The sequence below is a fragment of the Rhinoderma darwinii genome, chromosome 4 (assembly GCF_050947455.1).
Source record: "Rhinoderma darwinii isolate aRhiDar2 chromosome 4, aRhiDar2.hap1, whole genome shotgun sequence".
In the NCBI taxonomy this organism is placed as follows: domain Eukaryota; kingdom Metazoa; phylum Chordata; class Amphibia; order Anura; family Rhinodermatidae; genus Rhinoderma; species Rhinoderma darwinii.
This window is the reverse complement of record NC_134690.1, coordinates 116,398,595-116,411,235: the sequence shown is the minus strand read 5'-3', so window position 1 is coordinate 116,411,235 and position 12,641 is coordinate 116,398,595. Positions and strand designations below refer to the sequence as shown.

At 41.1% G+C, this 12,641-nt stretch overlaps 1 protein-coding gene across 3 annotated transcripts in view; it reads left to right on the top strand.

Annotated features, from left to right (window-relative positions):
* The window catches only part of ERICH6 (glutamate rich 6), a 110,400-nt gene that overhangs the window by 55,150 nt on the left and 42,609 nt on the right, over positions 1–12,641 (top strand). For all 3 annotated transcript variants that reach the window (XM_075864003.1, XM_075864005.1, XM_075864004.1), the window contains one exon: positions 1,449–1,604. In XM_075864003.1, the coding sequence (XP_075720118.1) occupies positions 1,449–1,604 (156 nt within the window). The remainder of the gene's footprint in view (positions 1–1,448; positions 1,605–12,641) is intronic.

Below are 12,641 nucleotides of genomic sequence, written 5' to 3'. Positions count from 1 at the left end.
AGGTGGGGGATTATGGCACTGTCTACAAGGAGGAGGTGGGGGATTATGGCACTGTCTACAAGGAGGAGGTGGTGGATTATGGCACTGTCTATAGGGAGGCTGTATGGCACAATCTAAAGGAGGGCACTATCTACAAGGGGGGGCTGTGTGTGTCAGCCAGGGGAGTGGGGCATTATACTGTGCGGAGGCCAATAAGCGGACATTATACTGTGTAGGGGCACTACAGGGGGCATAATACTGTGTGGGCACAATTAGAGGACAAAATACTGTGTCCTTGAAGGGGTTATAATTATTAAACTGTATGAGGGGCACTAAAGGGGAATCATACTGTGTGTGGGGCACTATACAGTGTGGGGGCATTATACTTTTTTTATGGGGCATTTTTTCTATGATGGGGTGGGCCGCTGAAAGATAATTTCGCACGGAGCGCCATCTACCCTAAGGCTGGCCCTCTTGACACCCACTTGTCTAGTTTAGGCTCATTTGCATATTTAGAAAAAAGCTCATAACTTTTAAAATAATAAACGCTTTGGGACACAATTTTCACTAGCATTATCGGGGTGACAGCGCCTATTAGATTAGCTAGGAGATAGGGCATTACTAAACTAGTGACATCCTCTTTAACTGACCTGAATAGTGCGGTCTCTCTGATTCCAGCACTGTTTATATATTTTTTCCTGGCCCCCCTTGTTCCAAACATATAGCCCACTGTTGTGTTGGCTACCTATATGCTAATTTGCTATAGTTAGCCAACAGGGTGGAGCTAGGTTTCCTGCCTCTGATTGCTGATCAATCTACCCGAGGCAGCTTGTGGGTAGTTCATGCCCTGTTGGCTAACTACAGCAAGTGAACATAGAGGGAGCCAACAAAACAGTGCGCCATATCTCTGGAATAGGTGGATCCAGGAAAAAAAAACAGCGCGGGAATCAGGGAGACAGAGCTTTTCGGGTCAGTAAACCAGTTAGGCCACATTCACACGAACGTGTTTTTGCGGCCGCAATTCCCCCGAAAATTCACGGGAGAATTGCGGCCCCATTCATTTCTATGGGGCCATGCACACGACCGTAGTTTTTGCGGTCTTTGCACGGCCCGGGAACCCGCACCGCAGAAAGAACGGGCATGTCCTATTACGGCCGTCTTCTGCGGTCCGGGCTCATTGAAAACAATGACGGCGGCCATGTGCATGTCCTACGATTTGCGGGCAGCCCGCGGCTGACAGTCCACAGCCGGCCGACCCGAAAATCACGGCCGTGCACATGGCTATGGTCGTGTGCATGAGGCCTTAGACTTATATGACCTAGTGACAGGTCCTCTTTAAGCAGGGAAGCAACAGGTAATTCTCGCAGACAGGCCGGAGTTTGTATAGATTATGCTAAGGACCACTATGTGTATCACACAGGTACAAATGTGTAGCTATAAGATCATTGGTTACTGGCCTTATCTTGCAGCTATCCATCGGGTAACCTTGCCATAATTATTATTCCAAGTAAAATAAAAGAATCCATCTGCATTGTACAAGATGATAAAGAGCACAGTGCAGACATCCTGGCACAATTTGGATCTTCTGGAAGAGCTACTTGCTACCACCCAAACAGGAATGTATGGTATGTCCTTTTGGCTTTCAGTCTACATGTGCATTTTATCTAATGACCCTGTAATATCCTATGGGCTTTGTGATTCCTTTCAGTTCAATAAGGCATGCTGTGATCAAAGTCCTTAGACGTGTATGCGAATGCTAAAATGCTCAGATATTGATAGGGGCCGTCTCCCTGCTGAGTGCTGCAGATCAGCACATTCACAACATTTGCTCTCTTCCAATGCTGCTAATATTAACTAAGCTGGCTGCTTTCCAGAGCCCACTGTGCGTATTAACATAGTTGGTCTGGGAAGAAGGCTCGCAGTGTGTTGTTGATAATCATTAAAATTACATTTCTTGGAAGTGAACAAGACATTCACTAAATAAATAAATATAAATATATATATATATATATATACATATATATATATATATATATATATATATATATATATATATATATATATATATATATAGTAGCAGTGTGGCTACTAAGGGGCAGGATTTGGGCCCGGGATGTTATATTCAAAACGAAAGTTACAAGAAAAACTGTATAGAGAAATCTATTGAAAGACCGAATGCCTATAGCATTTTGTGTTTGAAAAAAAAGGAGGCTGAACTAAAAATAAAAGGACCACAAACCAAAATGCTGTGTATGTAGGCTTTCTCATACATCGCTATAGACTTTCAACTAACATATGACTGCCGCATTTTTGGGGTAGAAAAACGTGAAAAAATGCCATAAAATGCACCACCCAAAATGTGAGTAAACGCTGTGTGTAAATCCAGCCGTAGGGTTTTAGAGATCATAACATCAATTGACATGGTTAAACAGGATCCCTTTTAGGACTACCGTTCATTAATGTGTTTTAGTGAATTATTTTTTTGTTGCCTTAAGAAAAAATGTTTTTCTTTTTTTCCGGGACAAATTGGTCTTTGTTATAGCTTTAAAATGGAACCACTATCTTTGTGGTGTGTTGGCATTATGTAGGGGAAAATTGGGTAATTTAGCACATAAAAGAATTTTCTAATTCTCTTATATACTGATACAAAATATGTAATGTCACCTGCCAGCCATTACAGAGCATAGATCAATATTAAGTATTTAACCATGTCATCTTGTGGGTGTAAAGCAGCCAGATACAAACATTTTATAGTTACCTGTAAGAACACATAGGAACAGGGAAGCAATGGCAAAAATAGAAGACAAAGATTATTTTTTGTGGGTTTTGGAAACCTCTATTCTGTATGATGTAGATATATTATTGTATAGGGGCAATGGCATTGTTAGTAGGGCATGAAGGATTGTATTATAATAATAATAATAATAATAATAATAATAATAATAATAAATGTTCCTGAACTGGATAGTGTAATGATTAAATTTTTTTGGGGTCTTATTTTTTTATTTTATGATTTCTTTTTTTTATAGGAAGGAACATTGTGCTTACATTTGGCACATTTTTTTCAGTTTTAGTGATAAGAACATAATTATTTCAGTTCAGGTCACATTAGTAGGATCTAGTTGTTACAATAAATGCAGTGTCTGATCATAAGCAATCAACCATCAGATAGCCAACCCAATGTGATAGCCGTTTATTAGGGGGCATCAAGATTATTTTGTGGAATTACTAATAAAGGAAGTTACAGTAAGATATTTGCAACCCTGAGCTGGGGAAATAGAGAATTGTATTTGATTGTTTTAGGTTTCTTTTTGTGTAATTTACTGGGAGCTAAATGTTTTTTGCGGGTTCTAGCTCAACGAAAGGTAATTATTTTAAAGGACCTCTTTGGGGTTGGGATCATTGAGTAATATTGTCCGATGTTTTTCGAATACCTCACAGATTCTGGCAAGTGTTGTATTTTAAGTGGTAATAAAATTAGTTTGAAACTTAATTTGTTGATTAGATGGTTTCTTGTATGTTTTTAGGCAATCTTCTTGTGTGTAATGTTTTGCTCTTTGGAATGCATTTTGTGTGATATTAGGCCCTATTCACATCTGTGGCGCGCCATTCCATTGTTCTGTTCCTTCAGAGGAGCAGGACAAGGGAATGCTGGAAGCAACAGTTCAGATGCACCACGGACACCACCAGTGGCTGACGGAATGCTTTGATTTTAATGAGTTCCGTCGTTAACCGTCGGGGTGTCAGTGCTTTTACCGGAAACAATAGCACATCAGGCTGTGCTATTATTTCCGGTAATCTCTGCTGGATCTGCGACAGAGGCCCTAACGGAGCCTCCAACACAGATGCGAACAGCCCCTTAGTTAGATAGCCTTTCTCTTTAAAGTGTTTCTTAAGAATATTGCTCTGTTATATAAAATCTTCGTCTAGTGTACAATTATTTTTCAGTCTCTGGGACTGTCTGAAATGTAGATCATACATCCAAAAATGTTATCGTGATGATTTAGTCCTGAATTGTGGTGATTAAAATATAAAAAAAATTTCAATGGTTCTCTCACTTAGTTTTTCGCTAAAGGTTAGTTCCCATTCGTTAGAATTCAAGTATTGTGTAAATTCATTTCTGACACTTTCCAAACAAAAAAAATGGCATATATGTATTGCTTGAACAGGGTGATTTTGGTAGACCATTTATGATCTTCCTGTATAAAATGTGTCTCAAATTCCCTCATAAAGAGATTTGCGTAACTTAGGGTGAAGTGTGTTCACATTGCTGTCCCAAGTTACGAGACTCATAGGCACCTATGATTCTAAACAAAATGATATTATGCAGATCCTGAAAAGGTACTGGCGTATTCTCAGTTCTGATATAGATTTGGTAGATCAGATCACACAGTGGCCTTCTGTCACGTATCGGAGAGGGAAAAACATTAGGGATAGAGTCATGCACAGTTGTTTTGACCCCATTACACCTAGGGGTACGTGGCTGGATAGACAAATACCAGGCACTTTTAGATGTGGTAGCTGTAAAGCTTGTGATTTCATTCTCAAAGGGAATAGCTTTACCAGTGTTGCAACACAGAAAAAATACAACATTCGGGATTTTGTCAATTGCAAAACAGCGGGGGTGGTTTACCTAATTACATGCCCATGCCCCCTAAACTATGTGGGCAAAACAGCACGACAATTTCGACGCCGGATAAGGGAGCATGTTGGAGATATTATCCATGTTAGGGACACCCCAATATCTAAGCATGTGCATGCTAAACATCAAGGCCATGCAGCATGTTTAAAGTTTCAAGCAATTGAACTCATTAGACCCCCAAAAAGAGGAGGTGACTGGGACAACTTAATTCTACGCAAAGAAGCCCAATGGATCCATAGACTGGCATGCATACAACCAGCGGGTTTAAACGAGCAGACTAATTATACGTGTTTTATTTAATATGCAATACCATTCCCCTTAAGGTGGCCAATTTTCACCTTGGGTTGCCTCTGTGGGTGGGTGGGTTCCATTTGCATAGTGCACTATGTTCGATATGGCCATATTGGCCAGCTAACATAAAGAGATCTTTTGTCAGATTTTTCAAATGGAAGGGACTCAGTAAACTTGTCCACCTAATATGTGTTTATTAACTTAAGAGTTGCGTTGTAAGGTAGTCCACTTGCGGTGGGTAACTGTCCCGCAAGACATACTTAGTAAATAAATTATCGTTTTGCGCTTACCTTCCTCTTGCTTGGCAGTCCGGGCGACACGTCCTTGGCTTCTACTGCGCCTGCGCGTTCGGCATGATGCGGTCGATGATGACCCCTGGCTGTCAGCTGACGGCGGGGGGTCACATGGGCAGGTGTCACGAATCGAGAGGGTGTTGTGATTGGTCAGTTCATGTGTCGCCGCCAAATACGAGGGGTGGAGTTTAGGTGTTTATAGTAACCCAGCGCCTGCAATGAAGTATGCCGTTGACATCGATACGTGCATCTTCCCGTGACGCACAGCAGAATATCTGCTGTTGAACACTATTATCGCTGGTGATGAGGCCAGAGTTACCAAGATACGGACCCCTGAGGATGAGTATCTGAAACACGTAGGGTCGTTTATTGTATATGGAATGTCTGCATAGGGGACAGTAACATTGTGTTACACCCAGCACTAGGAGATCCGGTGATTTATTTTCGGACACTGGTGCTTCTTTTGGGGATTGTACTATTGCTGTGCCCAGGATATATGCTGGTTCCAGACAAATATTGTTACAAACACTGAGATATATCTATCATAATGACTCAGTGTTTTCTGTTTAATACGTTTTTTAATTTTCACGGTGGGGCTCATTTCACAGTGGTGTGTTACCCCTGTTTTTAAAACGAGTTACTATTAAAAGGTATATTTTACTCAGCTGTCACTTCAGTGAACCTTCTAATTTTTTCATATTGTGGGAGCACAATTATATTTATATCAATTTATACAGTGAATTTATATTTAGTCCATACAGTTAATAATTCCATTATATCTGGGTATGGCAGCCTTTGCACTCTCTGATTTAAACACAGAAGGGTGGATGAGTGAGGCAAAAAGTGTCTTTTCTGAATGTGAACTGGTGTATACAGCACAGGGTGCATCTCTCAAATCTACCTTTAAAAACCTTAATAGATTGCATAAGGATTACACTAGAAGCTGGTGGGAGATTCAGAGTCTGGAAAACTATTTAAAAAATAACATAGTTCCCAGAGGCCTTAGGGTCCCCATTGTTCCAGCATCAAGATTAAAAACCACTAATATAAAAGAAAGGTGGGAACAGGAGATCACAGGGAGTTCACTTAGGCTGATGCAGATTTTAGTGGAGGAAGAGAAAGTCCAGTTTGACTCTATTAGTGCTGAGCTTAAAAAAGAAATTGAGGCAGCTAAGTCTTTGGTAGATACCCCTGGTTTTGATAAAAAAGACAAAATCCTTCAACAAACTATAGAAAGGTTCACTAATCATTTAAAGGAACGTAAACACTTCCAATTCCAGAGAGACCTACAGGAATTTAGGGAGAAAAAAGCTTACGATTTTGTTAATACCCAACAACAGCAATATCAACAGACTAATAGGGGGCTGAGGGAATCTGACCCTTCCACATCAGAGAGTGAAACAACAGACTCTGAAAGAGTGGGCCCTTTCTTTGGTGGTAGTGGTGGAAAACAAAAATATAGGGGAGGAGCTAGAGGTAGAAATAGAGGCCGTGCTAGAGCCTCTTCTAATAGTGGCAATAATTTTTTAGCCAACAATCCCCCCATTTCCCGCTACATGCTGAGGGGACAAAAGGATTAGTGAAGGGAAGTAATATGGATAGGCTACAAATCATCAACCTATCTGAATACAATTTGAGTGCATCAGAGAGTACATTATTAGAAAAGGGACTTTCCTTTGTCCCCACAGTTAAATTTGACTCATTTTCTTGGATAAAGGATCTCAATTTATTTGCTCGCAAGCTCAAATGGATCAAATTCTTCAAACATTATAATAGGAAAAAATGCATGGAATTGGGGTTAGAAGAGTCTGATATGGAAGGCCTTGTGGCCTTAGAGGGGTTACTAGAGGAATCTGGTAGAACCCCAGGTCTAGGTCCTTTCACCAATCTAAAAATGAAGAGTAGAAAGTTGCCACCTATAGGAGACTTTACCAATGTGGATTTATTTGTGGAGATGGTGGGAGATGAGATCAAAAATCTTAGTCAGGACATTAGGGGCATAGATAACAACTTGTCTTGGTCCGAACGAGTAGCTCTGACCACTTTGGAGAAAAAACAAAATATTGTTCTAAAGGCATCTGATAAAGGTGGGAACATCGTGGTCATGAGTAGGGATGATTATAAAAAAATGTGTGAGGACATTTTACTCAACCCTGACTGTTACACCATTTTAAAGGACAACCCCACAGCACTATTCAAGAAAGAGTTGCTGGGCATTCTGAGTGATGCAAAGAGCAGATCTTTGATTAGTGCGAGTGAGTTTGGGTTCCTGTTCCCACAATTTCCCATCATGGCGTGTTTTTATAGCCTGCCCAAAATCCACAAAGGGTATCCCCCCTTACGTGGCAGACCCATTGTTTCAGGCATTAATAATTTAACTCAAAATGTGAGTACATATGTTGATCAGGTGTTGCGCCCTTTTGTCTTGAGTCTCACATCATATGTACGTGACACTATGGATGTCTTGAAACAGATTGACGGTATTTCTTTGGAGAAAGACACACTTCTGGCTAGCCTGGATGTTGAGGCGTTGTATTCATCCATACCTCACAAATTAGGTTATAAGGCGATCGAGTACTTCCTTGGATCAAGAGGCACTCAGTTTGCAGCCCATAACCATTTTGTTTTGCAGTTATTACAATTTGTTCTTGAAAAAAATATATTTATCTTTGAAGACAAGATCTTTCATCAGCAATGTGGCACTGCAATGGGGAGTCCTGCAGCTCCCACCTATGCAAATCTATTTCTTGGCTGGTGGGAGGAGACAATTGTCTTTGGGGACAACTTTGCTAAATGGACTTCATCCGTTGGATTATGGATTAGATATATTGATGACGTGCTGCTTCTCTGGAACTCTACAGCAGAGGAGTTCCATAGTTTTGTAGCAGCCCTCAATACAAATGATGTAGGGCTAAAGTTCACATGTGAGATCAGTGAAAAAGAATTGTCTTTTCTGGATTTGAAAATTATAAAAACAGAAGAAGGCACAATTCGTACCAAGGTACACCGGAAAGAAACAGCAACCAATAGTTTCTTGCAATGGAATAGTTGTCATCCTTATCCCCTCAAACGTGGCATTCCGAAAGGCCAATTTATGAGAGTACGTAGGAATTGTAGCTCCATGGGTGATTTTGAGTGTCAGGCCCAAGAACTCAAAACAAGATTGAAGGATAGAGGTTTCCCCAAGAGTGTAATCAGGAAGGCCTATGAGGGAGCTAGGGACGCAGAGAGGCAATGTCTCCTGGTTCCTAAAAAACGTAAAGAAGAACAAGTTACGAGACTCATAGGCACCTATGATTCTAAACAAAATGATATTATGCAGATCCTGAAAAGGTACTGGCGTATTCTCAGTTCTGATATAGATTTGGTAGATCAGATCACACAGTGGCCTTCTGTCACGTATCGGAGAGGGAAAAACATTAGGGATAGAGTCATGCACAGTTGTTTTGACCCCATTACACCTAGGGGTACGTGGCTGGATAGACAAATACCAGGCACTTTTAGATGTGGTAGCTGTAAAGCTTGTGATTTCATTCTCAAAGGGAATAGCTTTACCAGTGTTGCAACACAGAAAAAATACAACATTCGGGATTTTGTCAATTGCAAAACAGCGGGGGTGGTTTACCTAATTACATGCCCATGCCCCCTAAACTATGTGGGCAAAACAGCACGACAATTTCGACGCCGGATAAGGGAGCATGTTGGAGATATTATCCATGTTAGGGACACCCCAATATCTAAGCATGTGCATGCTAAACATCAAGGCCATGCAGCATGTTTAAAGTTTCAAGCAATTGAACTCATTAGACCCCCAAAAAGAGGAGGTGACTGGGACAACTTAATTCTATGCAAAGAAGCCCAATGGATCCATAGACTGGCATGCATACAACCAGCGGGTTTAAACGAGCAGACTAATTATACGTGTTTTATTTAATATGCAATACCATTCCCCTTAAGGTGGCCAATTTTCACCTTGGGTTGCCTCTGTGGGTGGGTGGGTTCCATTTGCATAGTGCACTATGTTCGATATGGCCATATTGGCCAGCTAACATAAAGAGATCTTTTGTCAGATTTTTCAAATGGAAGGGACTCAGTAAACTTGTCCACCTAATATGTGTTTATTAACTTAAGAGTTGCGTTGTAAGGTAGTCCACTTGCGGTGGGTAACTGTCCCGCAAGACATACTTAGTAAATAAATTATCGTTTTGCGCTTACCTTCCTCTTGCTTGGCAGTCCGGGCGACACGTCCTTGGCTTCTACTGCGCCTGCGCGTTCGGCATGATGCGGTCGATGATGACCCCTGGCTGTCAGCTGACGGCGGGGGGTCACATGGGCAGGTGTCACGAATCGAGAGGGTGTTGTGATTGGTCAGTTCATGTGTCGCCGCCAAATACGAGGGGTGGAGTTTAGGTGTTTATAGTAACCCAGCGCCTGCAATGAAGTATGCCGTTGACATCGATACGTGCATCTTCCCGTGACGCACAGCAGAATATCTGCTGTTGAACACTATTATCGCTGGTGATGAGGCCAGAGTTACCAAGATACGGACCCCTGAGGATGAGTATCTGAAACGCGTAGGGTCGTTTATTGTATATGGAATGTCTGCATAGGGGACAGTAACATTGTGTTACACCCAGCACTAGGAGATCCGGTGATTTATTTTCGGACACTGGTGCTTCTTTTGGGGATTGTACTATTGCTGTGCCCAGGATATATGCTGGTTCCAGACAAATATTGTTACAAACACTGAGATATATCTATCATAATGACTCAGTGTTTTCTGTTTAATACGTTTTTTAATTTTCACGGTGGGGCTCATTTCACAGTGGTGTGTTACCCCTGTTTTTAAAACGAGTTACTATTAAAAGGTATATTTTACTCAGCTGTCACTTCAGTGAACCTTCTAATTTTTTCATATTGTGGGAGCACAATTATATTTATATCAATTTATACAGTGAATTTATATTTAGTCCATACAGTTAATAATTCCATTATATCTGGGTATGGCAGCCTTTGCACTCTCTGATTTAAACACAGAAGGGTGGATGAGTGAGGCAAAAAGTGTCTTTTCTGAATGTGAACTGGTGTATACAGCACAGGGTGCATCTCTCAAATCTACCTTTAAAAACCTTAATAGATTGCATAAGGATTACACTAGAAGCTGGTGGGAGATTCAGAGTCTGGAAAACTATTTAAAAAATAACATAGTTCCCAGAGGCCTTAGGGTCCCCATTGTTCCAGCATCAAGATTAAAAACCACTAATATAAAAGAAAGGTGGGAACAGGAGATCACAGGGAGTTCACTTAGGCTGATGCAGATTTTAGTGGAGGAAGAGAAAGTCCAGTTTGACTCTATTAGTGCTGAGCTTAAAAAAGAAATTGAGGCAGCTAAGTCTTTGGTAGATACCCCTGGTTTTGATAATCATTTAAAGGAACGTAAACACTTCCAATTCCAGAGAGACCTACAGGAATTTAGGGAGAAAAAAGCTTACGATTTTGTTAATACCCAACAACAGCAATATCAACAGACTAATAGGGGGCTGAGGGAATCTGACCCTTCCACATCAGAGAGTGAAACAACAGACTCTGAAAGAGTGGGCCCTTTCTTTGGTGGTAGTGGTGGAAAACAAAAATATAGGGGAGGAGCTAGAGGTAGAAATAGAGGCCGTGCTAGAGCCTCTTCTAATAGTGGCAATAATTTTTTAGCCAACAATCCCCCCATTTCCCGCTACATGCTGAGGGGACAAAAGGATTAGTGAAGGGAAGTAATATGGATAGGCTACAAATCATCAACCTATCTGAATACAATTTGAGTGCATCAGAGAGTACATTATTAGAAAAGGGACTTTCCTTTGTCCCCACAGTTAAATTTGACTCATTTTCTTGGATAAAGGATCTCAATTTATTTGCTCGCAAGCTCAAATGGATCAAATTCTTCAAACATCATAATAGGAAAAAATGCATGGAATTGGGGTTAGAAGAGTCTGATATGGAAGGCCTTGTGGCCTTAGAGGGGTTACTAGAGGAATCTGGTAGAACCCCAGGTCTAGGTCCTTTCACCAATCTAAAAATGAAGAGTAGAAAGTTGCCACCTATAGGAGACTTTACCAATGTGGATTTATTTGTGGAGATGGTGGGAGATGAGATCAAAAATCTTAGTCAGGACATTAGGGGCATAGATAACAACTTGTCTTGGTCCGAACGAGTAGCTCTGACCACTTTGGAGAAAAAACAAAATATTGTTCTAAAGGCATCTGATAAAGGTGGGAACATCGTGGTCATGAGTAGGGATGATTATAAAAAAATGTGTGAGGACATTTTACTCAACCCTGACTGTTACACCATTTTAAAGGACAACCCCACAGCACTATTCAAGAAAGAGTTGCTGGGCATTCTGAGTGATGCAAAGAGCAGATCTTTGATTAGTGCGAGTGAGTTTGGGTTCCTGTTCCCACAATTTCCCATCATGGCGTGTTTTTATAGCCTGCCCAAAATCCACAAAGGGTATCCCCCCTTACGTGGCAGACCCATTGTTTCAGGCATTAATAATTTAACTCAAAATGTGAGTACATATGTTGATCAGGTGTTGCGCCCTTTTGTCTTGAGTCTCACATCATATGTACGTGACACTATGGATGTCTTGAAACAGATTGACGGTATTTCTTTGGAGAAAGACACACTTCTGGCTAGCCTGGATGTTGAGGCGTTGTATTCATCCATACCTCACAAATTAGGTTATAAGGCGATCGAGTACTTCCTTGGATCAAGAGGCACTCAGTTTGCAGCCCATAACCATTTTGTTTTGCAGTTATTACAATTTGTTCTTGAAAAAAATATATTTATCTTTGAAGACAAGATCTTTCATCAGCAATGTGGCACTGCAATGGGGAGTCCTGCAGCTCCCACCTATGCAAATCTATTTCTTGGCTGGTGGGAGGAGACAATTGTCTTTGGGGACAACTTTGCTAAATGGACTTCATCCGTTGGATTATGGATTAGATATATTGATGACGTGCTGCTTCTCTGGAACTCTACAGCAGAGGAGTTCCATAGTTTTGTAGCAGCCCTCAATACAAATGATGTAGGGCTAAAGTTCACATGTGAGATCAGTGAAAAAGAATTGTCTTTTCTGGATTTGAAAATTATAAAAACAGAAGAAGGCACAATTCGTACCAAGGTACACCGGAAAGAAACAGCAACCAATAGTTTCTTGCAATGGAATAGTTGTCATCCTTATCCCCTCAAACGTGGCATTCCGAAAGGCCAATTTATGAGAGTACGTAGGAATTGTAGCTCCATGGGTGATTTTGAGTGTCAGGCCCAAGAACTCAAAACAAGATTGAAGGATAGAGGTTTCCCCAAGAGTGTAATCAGGAAGGCCTATGAGGGAGCTAGGGACGCAGACAGGCAATGTCTCCTGGTTCCTAAAAAACGTA